General features: G+C 40.4%; 1 protein-coding gene across 2 annotated transcripts; it reads right to left on the bottom strand.

Moving 5' to 3' along the window:
* POLB (polymerase (DNA directed), beta) lies at window positions 1-24,860 on the bottom strand. Of its 2 annotated transcripts, XM_010846378.1 has the most exons (14): window positions 24,652-24,860; window positions 24,275-24,332; window positions 21,325-21,391; window positions 17,943-18,017; window positions 17,275-17,333; window positions 15,471-15,520; window positions 12,957-13,008; window positions 11,123-11,177; window positions 10,953-11,025; window positions 8,872-8,942; window positions 7,829-7,915; window positions 2,005-2,069; window positions 1,168-1,307; window positions 1-240 (listed from the first exon to the last, which is right to left on the bottom strand). In XM_010846378.1, exons 1-14 carry the CDS (start codon window positions 24,710-24,712, stop codon window positions 146-148), a joined length of 1,008 nt encoding a protein of 335 aa, XP_010844680.1. In that variant the 5' UTR covers window positions 24,713-24,860; the 3' UTR covers window positions 1-145. The 2 variants fall into 2 exon arrangements, with proteins under 2 accessions (XP_010844680.1, XP_010844681.1); XM_010846379.1 differs by lacking the exons at window positions 10,953-11,025; window positions 11,123-11,177; window positions 12,957-13,008 and having other exon boundaries at window positions 24,652-24,839.
* Between the last annotated feature and the right edge of the window lie 30 nt (window positions 24,861-24,890).

Below are 24,890 nucleotides of genomic sequence, written 5' to 3'. Positions count from 1 at the left end.
TAATCATACAAGAGGTTTTATTGACTATAGTGCAGGCTACGGCATGAAGAAGAAATAGTTACTTAAAAACACCACAGACCCTTACATAGCAAAGCTTAAGAAATAAATTAAGACTCTGATTGGGCTGTGCTGGGGAGGATGGGCCTCACTCGCTTCGGTCCTTGGGCTCACGGTATTTCCACTGGATGTAGTCGAAGATGTCCTTCTCACTGTCCACGGGCAGGGGCTCCCCGGCAACGCCTGCAAGGAGGGACAAAAGACCTTCCTCGTGAGCTAGTTCTGGAGCTCAGTTACAGAGGGGTCAGGATGGAGAGCTCAATAGGACTTGCTTTCAGAGGGAAAAGAAAATAGTCCACAAGGGACTTAAAAAGACCTCCCTCAAGAGCTTCTGGTCACGCTCTGCCACACACGTTATCACCAGCGCTACACGACGAACCTGAATACCTCAACTCTGGCCCTTTGAAGTGACCCTAATCCATGGCTCTCCTCTCTGCTGGATCTCCCCTGTGCCAGAGAAAAGACCCCAGTGAGCTCCTCTGTAACTCAGCACAGCCCCTGGACTAGCAGTGCAGCAGTCCGCAAAGCCCACTGAAGTGAAACCTGCATTTAGGGAGGGTCCCACATGGTCTGTACACCCACTGACACGTGAGAAGCACGGCCCTACTTTACAGTTTTAGGACAAAAAGACGAAATCTTCACTCTCCTAGTAGATCACAGTAGACCACATAATAAATATACTGTGAAATGTTAACAAGATCCATAAAACAGACTAAGCGATTCTTACTCTTTAAACTTTGAAAGTTTGGAGTCAAAGCTACCAAGTTTGGCCTGACACGGAAAGGAGTAACACCTGAGTTTTTCAGAAATCTTGGAGGTACATTTAAGAAAACAAAAATCCTTTAGATCAATAAGAGTTTTTTCTTTTTTTACTAACCATGGAAGTAGAAAGAATTTAATCCATTCTAACACAGAAATCTTGTCAACTAGAGCTGAGGGCCTGGGAACACCTATGGAGCAAAGCTTTCTTTGTTGCCTGAGGGACTAACAATTCTAAAGAATCTACAATTAACTACCATGGTTACTTAAAGGCTCTTAGAAAAACCAAAGTTGCTAAACCAAAATATCCAGATGACTGGGATTATCTCCGATGCAGACACAAATACTCACCAGTGACACCCAGGGGACGGATTGTGTATTCATTGATTGTGAAGCCTTTTTCTAGGGCATGAGCTCTCATATTCTTATTGAAAATATCACTCCCAGTGAAATAGAGGACACCGCAGTAATACTGATCCTTGGGTATCAACCTAAACAAAATAAACAATCGAGCAATCCTTTACTATGCATTTCAAACTTAGCCAAAACAGGACTCATAATCAGTAAGGCACAGCACAAGCCTGTGCAGTCCAATAACCTAAAGAGACCACCATCACTAGGACCATTCAAATGACCTCAACCGTGCAGTTAGTTCAGGCTTCAGTAAACTACACTCTGCATGGGGTGTGGACAAACCCAAAGATGGTCTCAGGACCACCTTCCCCAGCAGGATCCACCTCATGCTGTGGAAGGCACCTTATCAAGAGGCAAATCCAGAGATGATAAAGCAGATTCTGTGGATAGTGTTACTCTTTACATACTTTCAGGCCAAACTGTCTATTGCAAGAATGGCACTTCAGGGGCTTCCCAGGGCGTGCTAGTGGTGAAGAATCCACCTGCCAATGCAGGAGAAGTAAGAAACGGGGTCCGGAAGATCCCCTGGAGAAGGAAACGGCAACCCACTCCAGTATTCTTGCCTGGAGAATCCCCTGGACAGAGAAGCCTGGCAGGCTACAGTCCACAGGGCCACAAAGAGTTGGACATGACTGAAATGACTTAGCAGTAGCATGGGACTGCAGAATGAAAAGGGATCCTGGATATTTATGCAAATTCCAAGATATAGAGAGGGAGGGGGGGAAAGGAGAAAAGAAAGAAGTTAATAGGTGAGCAACAAATTTTGAGCAATACCTGATATCAATTCTCCTGTGTGGATATTCCTTTTCATCGTTTTTACTGGGAAGCTGGCAAACACCCTAAAATGGATATTTAAAATAATGTTTAAAAGATTTTTTAAAAACACTTCAGGCTTAATTCTAATCAAATATTGTTAAGTGTGAAGTTACTTTCGCTTTAAACGGAGGTGGTTTTAGAACTGTGAAAACCTGTAACTTAACTTCTCTGTGCTCTACATATTATCACCCGCTTTGTACTATAATCCTTCACGATTACTAAAGAACCAAAGGAAACAGCAGATGATGGTTCATCTGGCTTTTTGTGACTCTAAACAGGAAAATAATCAAGGAAGGCACGAAAGACAGACCAGAACAAACAGAAAAAAGCAACTTGGAAGAAACAATGATTATTCAGGGAGACGAAAACACACACAAAAGCTATCAGTAATCTTCTCAGATTACAGATATTTATCCATGATACAAGGACAGAATGCTACAGAAAAAGAAAACTCTAGGAAAGGATTTAAATCAAAATAAAAAATATTATAGAAGAACTGGAAGTTGGAGGTATCTTCCAGAAATTAGAGAAGACAGTGAGAGTACAATTAAGGAAAAAACTAAAAGATAGAGGACCGCTTTATTCTTTCTCTATAGGGGAGTTTTCATTATACTTTGGTAGTTTTTAAACAACAATTATCAAGGTCTGTTTTGTTATCGTTTCCTTTTCCAGAAAAATGGGGGAAGTTTGTGGGCTGGGCAACAACCCATATGTAAAATATGTAAAAAAGAAAAACATCGCCATTTTTCAAATTTAAAGCTTCAAACGCCACATTCTGAGAAAAATACACAAGTTACAAGCTTCCGGTTCTGAAGGGCAGTCGAGCTGGTTCACATGTCACTAAAAGTCATACATTTCACTCAGCAACACATAAACATCAAAATCTAAAATGGTTATTTTCTTTAGCAACTCCTCTGGCTGAGAGATTAACGAATCCTGTTTATCTTCAAATATGAAACCTACCTTCTCAGGCACTAACAAGTTACAACTCAACCTTCAGATGGAATTACCTTGCAGATATGGAGCTTTGAGGAATTGGGCAATGATCTTGCTGTCTGTCACATCAGGAACAGGATTTCATCTAATGGCTTTGTTCCTTTCCTCAAGGCTAAATTTTATTTCCTGCACTTTTTCTGAAGTGCTGGTGTTAAAGGTTTCTCTGTATCACTATAAATTCTTTATTAGAGTGAGTGGATTAGTTTTGTTTGGCATTTCAATGAGGTAGTTTCATGCTGACTGACTGAAATAAAGCCTCTTCCATTCCTCTAGTGTGGCCTAGGTTTCTCCTAGTGTCCCCTGAAATCCTCACTGTGATCACAGAAAATCATCTTCTGAGGCCAAACCTGCACAAAAACGCTAAAATATGAGTGGTACTCATCTGTATAAAAAGGTATCTAAATGCAGAGGAAATTGGTTTTTCTTCCAAATGTTATTATATTCACAGGAAGAACAGTTGAATTAACTAAAGACCATGAGTCCACAAGAAGATCTGAATAACCCTGACTTTCCTAAGGTTTGATTACTATTAGTTTAAAGGAATTCATGTTTTAAAGATAACTTTAAAAACACAGAGAAGGTTGTATCTTTCAAACTATTTAGTCAGCGATTATAACAACAAGATATTCTGAAATCAACTGGATTGATATAGAGTGGAGTTTATTCTACTTTATAAGCTGAATTCATTTTGCAGCCTATTTCCTTTCAGAAACCCAGAGATCTTAAAGCTTCTTTGGTGATCTTCACTAATGTTCTGTGCCCAGAGTCACTGCCCTGACTCCTGCCTGCTGTCTCTCCCCGCAGAGATCTGCTGGGCTAACTCCCTCACCTCAAGCCTCTCCCCGGGTGTCATCTCAGTAAGGCCATCCTATTTAATACCTTCTCCTGAACTCCCTAGATGATACTAGTGGTAAAGAACCCGCCTGCCAATGCAGGAGATGTAAGACACCTGGGTTTGATTCCTGGGTCGGGAAGATCCCCTGGAGGACAGGGCAACCCACTCCAGTATTCTTGCCTGAAGAATCCCGTGGAGAGAGGGGCCTGGTAGGCTACAGTCCACAGGGTTGCAAAGAGTCTGACACGACTGAAGTGACTGAGCACACACTATCTTAACCTACCATGCAACTTACCTACTTAATATATTCACTGTTGACAAGCAATCCCTTCCACGCCCCTCAAATAAAAGCGCCACTTAAATTCACTCATCTGTCCCATGCTCCTGGGGCAGAGCCTAGGACGCTGCGATGCTAAACACCACATTTGGTGAACTGACTGAATACAGCCTCTCATCTGACTGATACCCCTCTCCCCATTTTGTTCTTTCACAGCACCACCCTCTCTCTGTCCATCCCTTCTTCTGTTCCCCAATTTTATACCTTCTAGACTACTGCCTTCCTCTCACCGATCTATTTCCAAACAGAAACACACTATTTTTATATTATTATTATATGTTATCCTAGTATAACACTCTACACAACTCTTCAAAGATTCCATATCTTCAAAAGATATTTGTACAGACGCTTCCAAGTTTCCACGTATATGGCCTAAATCTAACCTGCATGAGAGTCCTTTGACAGAGGGCAAGGATACCATTTTATAGATAAGAAAGTTAAAGCCTTACAGGAGTAAAGCAACTTGCCAACATCGCACAAAGAACTGGCAGTGGCGCTCAGGCCGTTCACCCCGTACCCAGACCCACTCACCACACGCAGCACGCCCACCCCACCCCACCCCCGGCTCTGCCACTTCTTACTGCCTCCAAAACAAAACGAGTTCAGAGTTGACCTGGAGTGCTTCTCATCCTAACAAATATGAACGACAAAGGTCAAGACAGCAGGCTCACACACGGCCTTTTCTAAGCTTCAGTAAATACATGAAGCATATGACAGTGCCTGAACTTAATACACAAACCCACTTAGACGGATGCTTATGTCACAACAAAAAGGCCTTAGTCTCTTGATCTTACGGTCATTAAAGTCTTCTATACTTTAAAAGCAAACAAACAAAAAAAAACCTGCTTTCTTATTTCTCAGCCTGTTTTCTTCTGGGAATCGGTTTGGGAGGATTCCCTTTCTAGCAAGATCTGTACATGTGCTGCCAGATATATATGAGGTTGGGAAGGCAAGAGACAGCCAAGATTCCCACCAAGCCCGTACCCAGGATGGGTGAGTGGCCCTGCCTCTCCCACAGCACAGGTTCTGTAAAGGCTGACCTGGCTGACTCTGCAGCATTTGGCTGCCCATGACCTTCCTAGCAAAGGATTCTCTTTGAGAAGCTACTAGGAATTCCACTATTGTCAGCAACTCTCAGCATTCATGAACTTGGCTGCCCACCTCTTTTTGCAGTTTACACCCAGCCCAGCAGCTGATAATCTGTCCTTGTATTCTTGCTAGCTGGAGTACTACAGCCTCTGCTGGTCTGCCCTCTGGGTCTCTTTGGGCACAGCAGAATGCTGTTCAGACTGTAAAAAAATGCTTCTGCTTTTTTTATTGAATAAACACCTTCCTGGTGGCTAATTCTGAAAGCAGCTGGTGCAGTCCCCCAGGAGACAGCTCACTGCCTTTCACAAACATGACTACTGTGGGAAGCCGGTTAGGCCACAAGAGTCCCCGAATATGCGCAGGCATACCAGGACACTTTCTTACTACTCAAAAACAAAACAAAAAACCCCAAACTTGTCCAGCACTTATTATTTTTAGAATTTTATCTGACTGAATGTTCTTTAAACATAAAGTTTGTGCACATTCATTTTGAGGGAATTAAAGACAAGCCAAATTCCAAAGAATGTTCATAGGGCACATACAAACCCTATTTTTAATTAATATCTTGGGTGCATACACTTTTGGACACAGAGTTAAAAGCTCAAAACCTGACAGACTCAGGAGAATCAATAAAAATTTAATTCCCTAAAACTGATGGCGATTTTTATTTTTACCTTTCCCAAAGTTCTTTTGAAAATATTGATAAAGTGTGGCCAACTTAGACAATATACTCTCACAGCCCATTAAAATCACCATGCTGAACTTAATGACGTTTTCTGCACATGTGATTAAATTACACAAGATGGACCATTTTTAAGCATGTAGTTCAACAGCACAGAGCAACTCACACGGTGTAGCCATCACCACCACTCATCTGCAGAACTGTATCATCACCTGCAGCTGACGCTGTCCCCACTGGGCACTCCCTCCCACCTCCCTGCCACCCTGCCCAGGCCCTGGCAACCACGGCCTAGTTTCTAAATGATGTGGCATTTCAATTTTCTGTCTCAACCATCTTCTACTTTCAGCTAAGCTGTCAAATCTACATGCTGAGACTCTTGCTAATTTTAGCCTAATCCACGCTCCAGAAGTACAGGCTCTTTCCTTTCAGTTGCACAGCTCACAAAAAAGGGAGCATGGAGAAGACAGGGTCCGCATGCTATATTTAAGGGAGCAGCAGACGAAGGCGGTTTGTTGCCTTAGCCCTAGGATTTCTCCCTGCCTCCAGTTTCTACACAGGACCATTTATTAATCTGTTTTTGATCCACTGGCCATTTGTCTTGAGTCCTTGAGTCTTAATTCCCCAGGAAGACCACAGGACTTCAATGGTCCATAGCAGCGGGTTTCTCAGTGATGCTCTGCAGGTGCTGCTCCCTTACCTACCATCTCACACTGCATGGCTCTTCCCCTGGACGTTCCATCACTGACCCTGATGCCTTCTTTCTTTCGTGCTGTCACAGATAATACTCTTCAGACAATTCTAATCTCACTTATTAATACATTCTGAGTCAAAGAGTATTTGCTATTTTAGGGAAAAAAATATAATGTGTCAAAGTCATTATGGATATTTTAAAAAGAGCAGATTATGCCTAATTACCTATCCCATTATCTTGATGAGGGTAAAAGAAGAGAGTGAAAAAGCTGGCTTAAGAATCAATATTCAAAAAACTAAGATCATGGCATCTGGTCCCATCACTTCATGGCAAATAGATGAGGAAAAAGTGGAAACAGTGGCAGATACTATTTTCTTGGGCTCCAAAATCACTGTGGATGGTGACTGCAGCCATGAAATTAAAAGATGCTTGCTCCTTGGAAGAAAAAGCTATGACAAACCTAGATACTATATTAAAAGCTAAGACATTACTTTGCTGACAAAGGTCCGTATAGTTAAAGTTATGGTTTTTTCCAGTAGCCATGTACGGATTTGAGAATTGGACCATAAAGAAGGCTGAGCACTGAAGAACTGATGCTTTCTAACTGTGGTGCTGGAGAAGACTCTTGAAAATCCCCTGGACAGCAAGGAGATTCAACCAGTCAATCCTAAAGGAAATCAACCCTGAATACTCTTTGAAAGGACTTATGTTGAAGCTGAAGTTCCAATGCTTTGGCCACCTGATGCGAAGAGCCGACTCACTAGAAAACACCCTGATGCTGGGAAAGATTGAAGGCAGGAGGAGAAGAGGGTGACAGAGGATGAGATGGTTGGATGGTATCAGTGACTCAATGGACATGATTTTGAGCAAAATACGGGAGATACCGAAGGACAGGGAAGCCTGGTGTGCTGCAGACCACAGGGCTTCAGAGAGTCACAACTTAGTGACTGAACAAAAACCACCACCACCTATTCCAATGGCACAGATTATTTACAAGTGGGGAATTCTGAACAAACTCTTTACTAAAATATTCTCAGATTAGAGAATATATCCCCTCCAAGGTCCAGAATGTCCTATTTACTGATGGACACTAAGCTACCTCGAGGTCACCACACTTGTTTTTCAAATGTGTTAAGTCAAGCAAGTACTCACCATGAACTTTGTTTCACCCTTTGACAGAGTGTCTGTAATGAAACGGACCTTTTGTAACTGCTCCACAACACGATGTAACAGTTTGGGCTGTAGAATCATAATCAGGGGTAAGAAAAAAAAAAAGCAATTACTCTGTTAGAGCAAGAAAGCATTTTTAACATGAGTTTTCTGATGCTCTCTGCATAAATGCCTAGTTTTCCTATGCTCTAATTTTTCTTCTAACAGAAAATTCACCTTATCAAATGAAACCACTGCTTTTCACGAATACCATGACACCTCCAAACAGACATCATTTGTCTTTACCTGTTTCATAAAAAAAATTACCTGCTTATCTTTAAAAGGTATGCTATGCTATGCTATGCTAAGCCACTGCAGTCGTGTCCGACTCTGTGTGACCCCATAGACGGCAGCCCATCAGGCCTCCCCGTCCCTGGGATTCTCCAGGCAAGAACACTGGAGTGGTTTGCCATTTCCTTCTCCAATGCATGAAACTGAAAAGAAAAGTGAAGTCGCTCAGTCGTGTCCGACTCTTAGCGACCCCAAGGACTGCAGCCCACCAGGCTCCTCCGCCCATGGGATTTTCCAGGCAAGAGTACTGGAGTGGGGTGCCATTGCCTTCTCCATTTAAAAGGTATATATTTCAAAATAAAAAACATTTGCCTTCATGGGTCTTCTAATAGAGGTAAAGTTTCTTAATACAATATTTTTAATAGCAAAATATTTCTATGTTAAAGCCTGAACATTATACTGGATATTTCTAAAGTATCTATGCTAGGCAATAAATGATTCTGGCAGTATCTTACTAAATCTCATCTCTTTCAAATCTCAGGCTGTTCTGTCAGTTCTCTGTGGAAAAACAACATGCATTCCTTTCAACAATTTACTTTTTGCCTTTCACAGAATTCAATCAGTACAAAATGATTCAACTGACTTTCAGAAAGATTAAAACAAAAACTCGTTCTGAAAATACCCAACTGTCTCTTAGAAAATGATATTCATTGCTGTGTAAGACTGATCACCTTTGCCTATAAGTTCAGAGGTACCTGTTTGGCTGACTCAGAGGTAAAGCTTGGATGGGTGAGAAGGACATCCATGTCACCACTGGACTCTGCACCTGTAACAGCAAAAAACATGCATGGAGCTCCCCTCGTAAACGTATCAGTGAGGCAGATATTGAACTGAGGTGACGACACATAGACATTCTTACTGCCTAACTTTCTATTTCACTGTGTTTCACATTCAGAATTAGTTAAAAAACTTCAACTTTCTGTCCAAGTATTCAGGTTTATTGATGTAAACACCAGAATCTCAGATAACAACAGTAAATGACATTAGATATGCATTGTATACAATTAGTTATGTTATTAAAAATGCAGCTAAGAAATTACTCAATAATGATAACAATAAATATAGCTTTAAAAATACAAATAAATGTCTAAGACTCTCAAACAAACAATATAACTCTGTATTAATCAGAAAATTCACTTCAATTCTTACGAATGCATTCATTTAAAGAATACTGGTAACCATTACTATTACAGCATCATAGATAAGAATACTAGACTATCTGAGCAGCTGCCCAGAGAATTCCTGACAGTCTATTACCACTTCCTAACCAAAACTCTAGAGGTGGCCATGGATTTAGTCAGACATCTATTCCAAAGTTTATATAAAGTTTTTCAATTTCAACTTTGTAAGATAATAGGGGTAAACTAGGTTGGATCATAAAGAAGGCTGAGCACCAAAGAATTGATGCTTTTGAAACATGGTGTCCGAAAAGACTCTTGAGGGTCCCTTGGACTGCAAGGAGATCAAACCAGTCAATCCTAAAGGAAATTAGTCCTGAATATTCATTGGAAAGACTGATGCTGAAGCTCCAATACTTTGGCCACCTGATGCAAAGAGCGGACTCATTAGAAAAGATCCTGATGCTGGGAAAGATTGAAGGCAGGAGGAGAAGGGGATGACAGAGAATGAGATAGTTGGATGGTATCACCGAATTCAACAGATGTGAGTTTGAACAAGCTCCAGGAGATGGTGAAGGACAGGGAAGCCTGATGTGCTGCAGTCCATGGGGTCACAATGAGTTAGACACAACTGATCAAAAATAACAATTTTAAATTTCAGGTTACTCTTCCAAAATTTTGGATTGAGTGGTTCTTACTTTGCTCATATTCACATAGTAAATCAAGATCTAAAGAACCTGGTTGTTTTGAGAACTGGTTTTAAACTGGTATTCCTGAGACATTAAACTTTGATTCATTATAGAAAACTTTGAAAACTGAAGTAAAACAAGAAGCAAAAACCTACCCAAAGCTTCACTAGCATCTGGCCAGACAACAACTACTAGTACTTAATACACCTAAAATTATGTTATGTGAGTGCAAAGTCACTTCAGTTGTGTCTGACTCCTTGTGACCCTATGGACTGTATGTAGCCTGCCCTTCTCTGTCCATGGGATTCTCCAGGCACGAATACTGGAGTGGATTGCCATGCCCTCCTCCAGGGGATCTTCCTGACCCAGGGATCAAAACCATGTTTCTTATGTCTCTTGCACTGGCAGGCAGGTTCTTTATAATATTATAATAAAATTATGTTATAAATTTTATTAAAATTGGTCATCAAAAAAGCCCATGCTGGACTTCCCCAGTGGTCCAGTGGTTAAGAGTTCGCCTGCCAATGCAAGGGACATGGGTTTGATCCCTGTCCGGGAAGATCCCACAGGTCATGGAACAACTTAGCCGTGTGCTACAACCACTGAGTCTGCACGCCTAGAACCCGTGCGCTGGGACAAGAGAAACCACCGCGACAAGAAGCCTGCTTGCCACCGGGAGGGGCTGCCACTCGCTGCAACTATCGAAGGCCACGTGCAGCCATGAAGACCCAACGCGGCCCAGAAACCAAAACAGCAGGAAAAAACCCACCCTATCATAAAATCAGCATGAACTTCCTCTCATTTACTCATATATTCCCATTTATACACAAATAAACTTAGCTAATACTATGAGGTCTTAGCAAATCTATGAAGTAAAACAAGTTACATCTTTTTAATCCATGTTTTTTGTATACATTAGCCAATTTTAACATCAAGGCATGAATAACCTAAGATTAGGAAGTATGTTACCTCTTCTGAAACTGCCACAGACTGTAGCAATGTATTCAGAATCCACTTTTTTAACTTCACTTAGTACAATATCCTAATAGAAGAAAAATTAAGTTAGTATTCTAAAAATGGCTTTTCACCAAGTGAAATTCTAAATTCTAATTAAAGAATATAATTCAGGGCACTCTTACTTGCATTTGTAACATTTCTTCACGAGGAATTCTTTTCTCAAAGTCCTCAAAATATCTTTAAAGACAGAATAAGTAGACAAAAGATTTTTTTGTAAAATTTAAATCTTAACATTAAACTGTTTACTTTATCGAGCATCTTTATACAAGCAAATATTTAAAAAATCAAGATGAAAATTCATTAACAGTAAAATTGTGGGGGGTGGGGAGAGGCAGTGTGAGGAAAGGTTTACTCCTTAACTTGGATCAAAATCCTTAAGTGTCACACTAACTGATATTGCAGATATTCCATTCAAATTCATTTTAAATAAACTTCACATTTCAAGAGTAAATACATATATTTAAGTTAGTATGGATTCAAGTTAGACTGCTCCCTACCGGCAAATTCAGGGATTGCAATTTACTGCTTTTAAATCCTGAAAAATACTTGTATAAATATTTTAAAATATGATCCTACAATATGGATGAACTGAGACATTATGCTAAGTGAAAGTTAGTCACAAAAGGCCAAATATTATATTATTTCATTTACATGAAATATCCAGAATAGCCAAATCTATAGACACAGAAAATAGAACAGTGGTTGCCAGGGGCTGGGGGAAGGAAGGGCAGCTAGAGAGAAATGGAGAGTGACCACTAATGGTTTGGGCTCTTCTGGGGATTGACTATAGTGATGGTTGTACAACTCTGGGAATATACTTAAAAAACTCATTGACTTGTATACCTTTATGTGGGTAAAGTATATGGTATATGAAATGATATTTCAATAACGTTATTAAAACATTGTTGTTGTTCAGTCACTAAGCTGTGTCCAACTCTTTGGAACCCCATGGACCCCAGGCTCGTCTGTCCATGGGATTTTCCAGGCAAAAATAACTGACTGAGTTGGCAATCCAACTGAGTGGGTTACCAACTCCTTCTCCAGGAGACCTTTCCAGACCAGGGATCAAAGCCACATCTTCTGCACTGGCAGGCAGATTCTTTACCACTGAGCATTATCTTAGTATTAAGTAACATCCAAGAATGATAAATAAACTGTTCAAAACCAATTCTCACAACAAGCAAGTTCTTCAGAAGGTGTCCATTTACTATGTACGTGCAAGGAGAATGGGAACCACATCATCCTGATGTCTCACTGATTTCAAGTTTTGGAAGGTCAGGATAAATTTTCAAATATTGTGCTAAGGTATCATCAGGCAAGTTCAGAAAGTTATTAGGACTGAATGGCCAACAAGACAAGATCAGAGCAGATACAAGCTTAGGGTAGATATGGCTAATGTACTACATGCTATAAATAGTTAGAAAGGAGGGGGTTCTGTATTTCACACCTGACAAAGAAATTACCCATGCTGACAGATGACATGTCTACTAGTTATTCCTATTCTGTTATTTAGGTTTTTGGTTTTTTTTTTCCTATTCCTTTTTTAAAAACTTAAAGTGTTTCACAGTCATGGCCCATCTTCTCAGGCAGACTAAAATTCTTGAGAGCTACACTGAACCTGTCTGTACCCTAACTTCACGCAGAGTGCAGTACTTTCAACAATGTATGCAAGAAATAAACACCCTGACTGACTGACACCCTCCCTTCTGTGTATTTTAAGAGGAAGTTCTCAGCCAAAGTCAAGGGAATGAGGGAACCAAACACACACACACACACACACACACCACGTGTGAATACAAGGATACCTTCTACAGGAGTATGCAACAACCTTAATGTTTCTGAACAGTAAAATGATTTGTGTTTAGCTAAGTCTGAAGACTTAAGGAGTACAGAAGAATGGCTATAAATTTTTTTACTTTTACACTTTAAGTGTCGAAAGAAAATTTGCTATCTTACTTTAGCCCAATTCGTTGATGATGGTTCAATTTATCTTCATTTTTTCTGAGATCTGTATAGAAGATAAATAAAGTTAAGGTGCTAATTTCTGGGAAAAAAAACATTTTCCAATTTTTTGGGGAAAAATGCTAAATTCAGTGATCCTTTCTTCAAAGGGCTACCTAGAGAAACACTGGAATGACTTTGAAAAGACAATGAAAACAACTTTCAGATACTAAAGACTCGATAAAGGTGACTTCAAGTCAATGTAGTAAAACCTGACAGTTGATTTCATAATCATTTTTATTTACTGAGTCAGAATTTCAGTTATAGTTATATAAAACAGTACATAAAACATATCAAGATTACACAAACTTTCACTGAGTACAGCAAAAAGCAGCCTTGTAAGGACCTTCTATTGTTGTCCAGTCGCTAAGTTGGGTCCAACTCTTTTCAACCCCATGGAGTATAGCTTGAAAGGCTCCTTTGTTCATGGGGTATTCCTGGCAAGAATACTGGAGTGGGTTGCCATTTCTTCCTCCAGGAAATCTTCCTGGACCAGGAGTTGAACCCATGTCTCCTGCACTGGCAGGTGGGATCTTTACCACTGAGCCACCAGTGGTGGCCACCACCCTTCTAAGGACTTATATTGCTTAATTTATAATTAACAGCAGCCACAGAAGTTCATTCATACTGTTCATTTGTTCATTCACTCTTTCAGTGAATTAATACTCTTTGTGTACTGATTTGTGCAGCCACTGTGCTAAAAATTCTGTTGAAAGGAGTGGTATCACTGTCATTTTTTAATCAGAAAAACTGTCATGTCTTAAACTGAAAGTGACTCAGATCCATCTGGATGGTCCCTTCATGGGTATGAGCACAGGCAGGAGCCTTATTAAAGAAATGAGAGGATAAGTATGATTCAGAAGCAATGCCTATGGTTGCCCCTGGGCTTTCCTAGGGGCTCAGTGGTAAAGAATCTGATCGCCAATGCAGGAAACACAGGTTCAACCCTTGAGTCAGGAAGATCCCCTGGAGAAGAAAACGGTTACCCACTTCAGTATTCTCGCCTGGAAAATCCCAAGGACAGAGGAGCCCAGGGGGCTACAACACATGAGGTCACAGAGTCCAACACAGCTTTACCAACTGAACAACAACAACAAAATGGTCACCTGATGTTCACAAATTCTCTCTGGAGATATAAAATGGAGGAAGATAAGCACCTTTATGACACATTGAGCATGGAATATTTCATAGCTTTGTGCACACAAAATCCAAGTATATGATTGAAAATGCAACAGAAATAGAGTTTGTTATATAGAGAGATCCAACAGCTATTACATTATGTATCTGTGAACAGTGAAATAATCTAAAACCATCACTATAGATCCTTGACACTCCCAAGTGATGCAACTGAATACCTCTGAGGAACAAACTCTTGGCCTCCTTAACCAATATTTTACTCAGATAAATGATATATGCCACACGCAGAAAAGCACTAACCCTCCATGAGATGCAGGTATAGAACAAGTTCACTCTTAGCTGTGAGATTCACACAAATTCTCAACTTAATAGTATGACTGATTAGTCATACCTTTTGAGAGTCAGTTATTATTTTTAGGGATCAAGCACTTTACTAAGTTTTTATAGACATTACTGCATTAAATCACATGAGATACTACAAAACTATCTTGTAGCTGAGAACCTGGAGCATCACAGTCATCTATTCTAAGAAACTGGTGGAAACTGGATGCAATCCCAGGTCAGTCTCCAAAATCTCTGTCCACCTAATCATTAGGGTTGCTTATAAATAGTTGAGCCCACAAATATTTATCCCCAAATGCCAGAGATGGACTGTAATGAATCAATATAGTACATACCCTTGAAAGCATGAAGAGATAGATTATGCTTAAAAGATTGCTATATTAGGTTTAAGGAAAATGTTTTACAATTACTTGACTTCTATTTTTATCACTTCTTTGAAAGCAAAAATTCCTTCAATAAGAATTACAAGCCTCTTAACAGAATTTTTCTCAATATACATGACTTGGTTTTTAGGCTGAATGTACAGGATTTCCATGGTCTAAAATTTTATTTTAAAAAAAAGCAATTTAAATCATCTAAAAATCTGCAAGTGAAGTTAGTATCTTTAAATCAAGACGCCACCCCTTGCTCTTCTTGATTTTCTTCTGAATTATAGAACAAAACACAGTTAAAATGGGAATACAAACTACATTTTACATCTATTCTCTACTGTATAGTTAAAAAGAAAATCTTATCATTCATATCTCCCTGCAGTAGGAAATGACAACCTACTCCAGTATTCTTGCCTGGAAAATTCCATGGACAGAGGAACCTGGCAGGCTGCAGTTCATGAGGTTGCAGAGTCAGACAGGACTGAGGATTGAGCATGCACATCATTTGTATCTACTAATTGAGAAAGGTTTTTTTTTCCAAGTTTCAGTTTGTTAGAGCATCACTGGTCCTTCAGGACCATATCTGACCTGAAAGTAGAGACCAACTGTACAGACTCACCTTCTAATGTCTTAATTCCTTCATCTACAAACTTCCTTGCAGCAGATGGACTACAAAGAAAGAAAAACATCATCTCAATATCAAGTGAAACTCAGGATCCTTATAACAAATAACCAGTGATATCGTCTCTTGTCAAACATAAAAGTTACTGGTGAGCTAAAAAAGACCTGCTAACTATTGTGTGGTTACTTTGTGAAAGTCGCTCAGTCGTGTCCGACTCTTGGCGACCCCATGGACTATACAGTCTGTGGAATCCTCCAGGTCAGAATACTGGAGTGGGTAGCCATTCCCTTCTCCAGGGGATCTTCCCAACCCAGGGATCAAACCCAGGTCTCCCACATTGCAGGCAGATTTTTTACCAGCTGAGCCACCAGGGAAGCCCAAGAATACTGGAGTGGGTAGCCTATCCTTCTCCAGGGGATCTTCCCAAACCAGGAATTGAATTGGAGTCTCCTGCACTGCAGGCAGATTCTTTACCAGCTGGGCTACCAGGGAAGCCCAAAAGCCCAAAGTGGTTACTTTGGTAATGTTCAAATCCTTGAAGCCTTAATCTAGGAAGATAGTCATGAACTTAGACATGAAAAAGACATCCAAGCAGCTAGGTGTCATGACACCTATCTACTTTACTCATAAACCAGACATACAGGCCCTTGAAAACTATTCATTCTTGCAAATGAGATTTAATAAGGGCTTATTATGGGTCAGATACTCCTCTAGGTGCTGAAACTACTGCAGGAATAAGACAAGTAAGGGCCCTGCTCTTACCTATTGACGCTCCAGTAAGTAGAGAGAGACAATAAAGAGATATATAAACAAAAAAAATACCAGGTAGATGAATTAGAACAGGGTACTGTGACAGAATGGCTGGTCTTCTTTAGATTGGGTGATGAGGGAAGGCCTCTCAGATGATAAATAAACTGAGATTTTAATGACAAAGAGCCTTGGTACAGAAACTGTGTGGTACAGAACCTGATATTCATATCAGGAAGGCAACACGGCACAGAAATAATAAATCTGAATTGAAAGCTCGGAGACCTGGGCCCTGATTCTGACCCTGCCACAGCTACCTCAGTTTGTGTACTCAGCTTTCTTGCCTGGAAAAAGAACAATGTAACAGACACTCTGTAAAACAAATGCTAACATTTTATACTGTTAATTGTTTTGGGGCCCCAAAGAGTTATGCTCCTTTTCTATATACTAGGTTTAGGAATTTAATATATTTTAAATGAACTTTTATGGAAAATGCTGCCATTAAGAAACAATCATCATATACCTATGCCTCAATCCATCAAGACAATAATTAAGTAAAGTGTTAACATTTTGGTGTCAATCTTTACTCTACTGAGTATCAAATTTAAGATAAAGGTGCCTCCATTAAGAAATACTTGACTGCTTGTTCGAAACTCATATGCACTGTGCTACAGGAAAAAAAAAAAAGGCATTTTAAATGTTTAAGATAAATATAACCAGAGAGGCAGAAGAGACATAATTTGGAGGGAGTGATAATATGCCCACAGAACAAGTGCTAACGGAGCTCAGAGGAAGGAAAGAGTATTTCTGGCTGGGGACTCAAACTGGATTCATCAGGGAGCTGACAGGTCTTGAATGGCACTCCTAGAGTCAAGGCAGCAACTGAAGAACCAGTTTCAAACATGTAAAGTATGGAAGAGCAAAGTACGTGGGCAGAGGCACAGAGGTGGCGAGGCACAGGTTTTAAAGGGAAACAGCAACTTCTTTAGTTCAGCTGACACACAAAAAATTAAACCAACCCTATGACTGTATCTGCTTAAAAAAGAATTCTTACCCAATGCCACTAACTCGAGTCAGGAAATTGATGGATGAACTCGTATCATCCTGCCGAATCTTTAAGGGAAAAAAAAAGTCTAACAATGATTTAGGAATGCTTTGAAGACTCAAACGATCTTATTAGAAATACACTAGTCTGCTTAGAGACTTATTAAGGGCCATTACATTTGCCTGGATAACCCGTGCAGAAGTATTCATGTACAACCTCAGTGGTTACAAGTGAGTAAGGAAGCAGATGAAGATGGCTCATTTCTCATTCATCCAATATTTTTTAAAGGCTTATTCATAAAAGTCCAGAAGTGATACAATTACTATCATCAGAATAAAATAAAACCATAAAAAATGCTTGGGAGGATTTAAGGATTAAAAACTCTAAAAGATAACAATCGCTTAGTTTAAGTTTATAATCTCCCTTCTAACTGGTAATGAAAATAAAGAAATAATCCTTTTACAGAGGGTAACAGTCTCTTAAATGTCACATAAAATAAGTGAACATTTTAGAGGAGCAATATTTAAAAGTTAAAATACAGGACACTTAGAGAGCCATAAACTGCTCCTTCCCTAACCTACGGAGTCTCATGGAGGGGGATGATATCACCTACTCTGCAATGGTGCTACATGATAGCTGTCATAATTATCAAATAAACAAATGAGTAAAAATTTTACCTTTTCCAGTTTACGCAATTTTCCAGTAGCTAAAAACTCATCAATTTTTTCAGCAATTTTTGTTCCTACTCCAGGCTACATAGAAAATAAAAAATACAAAAGTCACATAAATATAATGCTTACCAAATCCCTAGAAGATAAAGTAAAAAATGAGAAATGAAAAACCAATGACCATTACATGATCATTTTCCAAAGGACACAGGTAATTGAGCACCAGTAAAAAAATATATATATTCTCCCAAAGACAAAATGCTTAAATGACTGCCAAATGAAAAGCCCTATTAAGACAATTTTAAATGACTTTCTTTTTAAAAAATTAACTTTTGTCATAGAAAAATTAGAAACTACAGAGCTGAATAAAGAAAAATATTAGCGTCATTTGTTAATTTCATCACTCTGAAAATTAAAATAAACTATAATCTTGCCACTTAACATCTGCTATATACTGACTTTTTTGCAGTCAGTATATACACATACACATATATAGACATGCAAAGTTACCTGCGTATGTATATTTACAAGTGTATATATATATGTGTGTATATATACCTACTTTTTTCTTACAAAAATAGAATCATACTGCTTTGTAAAGTGCTTTGACTTAAAACTACATCATGAACAAATTCATGTACCAATAAATAAATATAACTACAACCACTTTAATGACTTCGTAGTGTTTCACTGTACGAACGTATGATAATTTACTTAAAAATGCCCTATAGGAGAACATTTGGATGGTTCCAATTTCTGATATTATAACAATGCTGTTGTGGACTTCCTTTGGAACAGAGGAAGCTTTCTCAAGCTTCTGCATACCCCAGCACCACCTGGGGAACGTGTTAAAACACAGCATGCCATGTCCTGCCCTAGAGTTTCTAATGCAACAGACTGCATTTCTAACAAGTTCCCAGGCAATGCAGAGGCTGCTGGTCTGGGTACCACACTTTGAGAACCAATGCAGTGAACTGCACAGGCCAATGTGACAGTGACCAGCTCCATGTGACTACTTAAGTTTACATTAATCAAAATCATAAATTCCTCAGTCACATTAGCCACATTTTAAGAGCTCACTGGGCTTCCCTGGTGGCACAGTGGTAAAGAATCTGCCTGCCAATGCAGGAGTTGCAAGTTCAATTCCTGGGTTGGGAAGATCCACTAGAGAAGGAAATGGCAACCTACTCCAGTATTCTCGCCTGGAAAATTCCATGGAGAAAGGAGCCTGGTGGGCTACAGTCCACGGGGTCACAAAGAGTTGGACACGACTTTAGCGACTCAACAGCAATGAGAGCTCATTAGCTAAATGTGACTCACGTTCAGTAAATATATACTGCACAGCACTGCTCTAGAATATAAGCTCTAAGACAGCAGAAATTCTATCTTTTCACTGCTTTATCTCTAGCACCCGGATGAATACCTGGCATACAGATGCTCAAAATTTATGAGCTAGTGAATCCTTGTATAAATCTCTCTCTACTGGTTTCCTCAGGATGAACTGCTCAAAGTGGAACTGCTGGGACAAAACACACACACACACACACACACATTTTGCCAACATTCTGCCTCAACATCCTTCAGAAAAGCTATAAATAACCAACACTTCAATCAGGAATAAATGAGTATCTTTCTCCCCACATCTGTCCACACTGTATTTGATAATTTGGTGGGCACTATATAATTGAATTTGCAACTTTGATGTACTAGTGAAGTTGAACTTTTCTTCATGTTTATTGGTCCTTTTTAGTTGTGTTCAACAATTATAACATGTGCCAGTTATTTCCTACTGTCTCTTAGCCTGAAGTTCACCCTTCTATATTCTTAATTGATTTAACGTTTAAATAAGTGTCCAAAGACCACTGAACGCATAGGCAAGCTCTGAAAATAGCAAACATAGGTAGGAGTAAATAAAAGTAGAACAAAAAGGGGAAACTGCTAGCGTTTCTCATCTCCTAAAGCAAAAGATACACATAGATCTGAAGCAATTTTGGCCTAAGTTACTTTCTAAACCAAACATTAAGGAACAAAAGGCAAAACTCTCATTCTGGAAATTTCAGGTTTCTAGATTACTGAGAAGCACTCACATGTGCCAGAGAGTAGGTCTGTGCTTTTTAAATTAACAGTGAAAATCCAGTCTTATGCAAAAGGAATTTTGGGTATTTCTACATTTTTGTTAGAGATATATCATGAGCTCAGATTTGGGATGAGATGTATCAGAACTTGTGAAAAGTTTGCCTCTAACAAATGAGCAGGCTATCTGCAATTACCATAAAGAAAGAAATTCAAGGTGATAGAAGGGAAGCACAAGTGGTAAAACTGGGTCAGTCCAAGAGAGAAACTCGGAATTAAAGTCCAAGGTATTTAAAACGTGTTAGGCTAGTCTGTCTGGTTTACTGAAGTTGAGAACTGTTAATGGCACAGGGATTTAAAAACCCCGAGCACAACTTGTGAGTAATAAACAAAAGGTGGACACGTGACACGTAATCACTGCGGATCTGTCAGTCATAAGACGGGTAAGATTGATGCTAAGGTTATAACTCTGACAAGTGAAAATAAAAGAGCAGTTATCAGTCACACGCTACAGGCTCTCATGAGAAAATCAAGGACAGTCAGATACTAATACCTAAATTCCAGAGGGCTTTCGTGAGACCTACACAGGCAGGTAAAGAATAAAAGAAGGTGGCAACTATCAGAACCTTGACTTCTCAAAAAGTCATGTCAGTTTGGCATTTTTAACAACAAATGCATAAGATATGGTCCTTAACCCTGAGGAATTTACAATCTTTTATAAGATTTACAATCTTTTATAAGACTTCCCTAAGATATTGTTAGCGATATTAATGCAAATTACCAAGAGATGCAGGTAAACCTCTAGAAACTGACACTACCAGCTTACAAGGTTTCATGGAAATTACAGAGAACTGGGCTAAATGCCATACTATGCAAAGGGGCTTAATCATGAGCTTATTAGTAGTAAGTAAGATCTCCTTGGGAACAGTAACTCTAACTCACAGAAATCCCTATACGTGGGCATCAGAAGGAATAGCGAATGAGCAGATGTGCTAGTACCAATCTGTCACCACACTCTTCTTAAGGACTAACTCTCAAGCTGAAAATCAATGTGAAAATGAACACACATATACATGGCAAAGTAAAAGAAAATTGTAATTACATATATTAAAGAAACTTTTTAACCCACACCCTCCTCCAATAAACATACCCGGAGCTTGGAAAAGTATGCTTGAGATAGCATTAATATTATTCCAAGAAAGCACTGTAATTTGCCTGTTTGGGTCAAGGGCAGTTTCAGAGGCAAATTTCATTTTGTGGGAAACCACCAAACTGGTACATGTGTGAACTCTTCGATCAACTTGCTCACTAAACTTACCAGTTTCTTAGCTTCCGCTCCACTCTTTATTTTGTGTGGGTACTTTGCTATCACAGATGCTGCTTTTCTACAAGGGGAAAAAAAAAAGGAAAACCAATTAGAAATCCAGTGAGGCAGTTAATTTTTCTTACACATACAAGCAAATAAGCAGCTTAAACTTTCACCAAGATAACTAATTTCCCACATCTGTGTAAAACTTAAAAAACTCAATGAGCTGACAGATCATCCACATCTCTAACTTTTAGAAGTATCCTGAAGATCCTCGCATTTGAGAATAACACAAATTTAATCGTATATGTAAAACTAGGGTGATTTAGGAAACCAGTAGGCTTTCCTTTTGGGGATTAAATGGAAAATATCATTGAGCCTTTTTAAAAAAATAGCTGTGCTGTCCTGTGCTTAGTTGCTCAGTCGTGTCTGACTCTATACATACATATATACATTTATACGCCATGTGCTAAGTCACTCAGTTGTGTCCAACTCTTTGCGACCCCATGGACTGCAGTCCGCCAGGCTCCTCTGTCCATGGGGATTCTCCAGGCAAGAATACTAGAGTGGGTTGCCATGCCCTGTTCCAGGGGATCTTCTCAACCCAGGTATCGAACCCAGGTATCCCACATTGCAGGCAGATTCTTTACCGTCTGAGCCACCAGAAGTGAAGCGAAATGAAAGTCACTCAATTGTGTCCCACTCTTTGCAACCCCATGGACTATACAGTCCATGGAATTCTCCAGGCCAGAAAACTGGAGTGGGTAGCCTTTCCCTTCTCCAGGGGATTTTCCCAACCCAGGGATCGAACCCAGGTCTCCCGAATAGCAGGTGATGTCTTTACCAGCTGAGCCACCAGGGAAGCCCTTAAAATAGCTAGTTTTTAGAAACTGTTCATAATAATCTTTCATAAAAAGTGTGCAGCCAGTAATATTCAAACTAATATTCGTATGTAATACATACTAAACTGGCTTATGGAGGGTTATTTTAAAATTCATGGCTTAAAGCTGTATTCCCGTGTCCAGGTACCAGTTGTTTCTTCATCGCTCTCGTTTCAGTTCCACTTAAAGCACTGACTTGTGATCCTTGCCATCTCTACACGTACCCTGTTCAGTAATGTGGTGACAGACTGGGTCCACCCTGGGAGCTCACTGACGGTATCCTGTCTACCTATAATTTCAATGCTAAATATAGATAAGCACTGATGCCCGTACAGAGCAGCACTGCTAAGTGTGAAGCGTAAGTACTGGATAGTCTTTGGACCTTCGTTTTTCATTCTATTCTAGCACATGTAACCTTTAGACCTAGATTTCTTCTGATTTCTCTATTAGCATATTACTGATAATGAGTCTGGAAAGGTAGGTTGAGTGCAATCTGTGGATGAAATTGTTTCAGCAAAGATAAGTAGTTCCACATAATTGGCACTATGACACAAAGCCTGAAAGGGAAGAAGGGTTAAATCATGAAAGGCCTTTTGTATGCATGACACTTTGGGGCTTTATCAAAGGAAAGAGAAAATGTTTAATTATTTAATGTGGGAGAATGACAAGATCAGGTAACTATTTTTCCAGAGAATACTTTGGCCACATCAAAAGAAACATGTATGGGAACTGAGGGGTGGGGAGGAGCCTTCAGGGGTGTAAGGCATCACCTGCTTTTCCAGACTTATTTCCCACTCAGACTACATCCCGTAAAGAAACTGAATTACTGACTCCCTAGAAAATGAAATACCCCGCATGTCTCAATGCCATGGCTCATTTTGTTTCCTTTCTCTAGATTGTTCTTTCTCTCACTTATCTCACTTATCTTTCACTTTGGGCTCCTTCAAGACCAAACACCTCCTCTCTGAACCTGCTAAGACTCAAACAGAATATAGGGCTGGATATCTAATTTTCAGATCATCAAATGTGTGGACTACAGTACAATTACTTTACCTAGAAATTCACAAGAGGTAAAGAAAGGAAGTGTAAACAGTTTTTAGTTATGTTGAGTGGGAAGGAAAGAAGGAAGATGAGTTTAGTTTCGAAAGGAAAGAGACAAAGGTAACATAGGCTTGAAAACCTGGAGAAAACTTCTGTGAGCACAGATCTGGAGTTACGGACTGGTATGGAAAGCCAAGAACGCTAAGACTGCCAACTACAGAAGTGAGACAAAAGGGCGAAGGGCATTAAAAGGTAAGAAAGAACAGAAAGTTGTGCCATTGTGGAAGTCAAGGTGAACGTCACTGAGAGTTCAGTAAGATGCGATGTGGGTGAGAGGCTTTCAGAGAAACGGCAGGAAGGAAATCACAGTGCAATGAGATAAAGAATGGCTGGGGATGCAGAAAACCAGAAAAGGAACACAGATTCTTCAAGGTTAACTGTAAAGTGGAGAAAGGAGAAAGGTGCTGGCTCAAGGGCTGAGGAAAATGAAGAAGACTGCTTTGTTACTCTTAAGAGTTGAGGGATAAAAAAAAAATTAAAAAAAAAAAAAAAAAGAGTTGAGGGACTGGACACGCTTCCCGGTTAAGGGTGCAGAGGCAGATGGATGGGGCATTAATGGCCGGGATAAGGGCCCTGGTGAAATGGACAAGGATGGGATCCAAAAGGCGACAGAACACCCACTGACCAACCAGATGGAAACATTCCCTTGGTCCACATCCATTTCACAACACAGGCCTCACTGTCTTTCATTAGGGCTTGAAATCAAACTGCATTTTCAGTAATTTACATTTGTTGATGGGGAAAAGTACCTATTAACCTATTTTCAATCAGAACTGGGAACCAATCAAAACGGATCCTAAAGAGCTCTGCCAATTCTCCCAGAAATATCGCAGGAAGGTGCCACCAAAGTCAATACCCTCAGTTCTTGCTTTTTTTTTCTCCTCCTGCAGATGGTTCAAATATCCACGGGGACCCTCAGCCCCGTCAACTGCCACACATCCCAGAACGCATGCTACCAGACAACGCTTGCACCGTCCCACCTGTAGGCATTGTATTTGTGGATAGCCTGGTTCACGTTCTTCTCAAAGTTTGCGAGTTCTGAAAAGGCAACAAGAGGTCCGGGTGAACAAGAGCCACGAGTAAACAAACAAGAACCGAGTTTCCTGGAAGGAGGCGTTAACAACCTCTTAAGCACCAGTGATCCCCCGCGGGCACACCAGGTCAAGGCAGCCCAAGCGCGACTCGAGGGTCCCCAGCAGCGCTGACAACCGGACACCGGCGGCGGAGCGAAGGCCGGCACCGAAGACCCCGCGCTGCGAGCGGCCGACTCCTCCTGGGCTGTCAGGACGGCAGGGAAGGAAGGGAAGGCGGCGGGAAGGCAGCAAAGGAGAAAGACGGCGGCGCCCGCCGGACTAACCTGTGAGCATGTCGGTGATGCCCCCGTTGAGAGTCTCCTGCGGCGCCTTCCGTTTGCTCATGGCGGCCTGCGCCCGAGGACCACGGAGAGCTCACCGCCCAGGACAGCCCCCGTCCCAGCTCTGAGGAGACGCCGGGACTCGCCGAGGCGGGGAGGACCAGCCCAGCGGCGGCAAAGCCACCGCGACCGGCTGAACAATGGCCGCCTCTGACAGGGGGCGCGTCGCGCGGCGCCTGAGT

Source organism: Bison bison, unplaced genomic scaffold, assembly GCF_000754665.1.
Source record: "Bison bison bison isolate TAMUID 2011002044 unplaced genomic scaffold, Bison_UMD1.0 scf7180017864236, whole genome shotgun sequence".
Lineage (NCBI taxonomy): Eukaryota > Metazoa > Chordata > Mammalia > Artiodactyla > Bovidae > Bison > Bison bison.
This window is presented reverse-complemented; position numbering and strand designations above follow the sequence as displayed.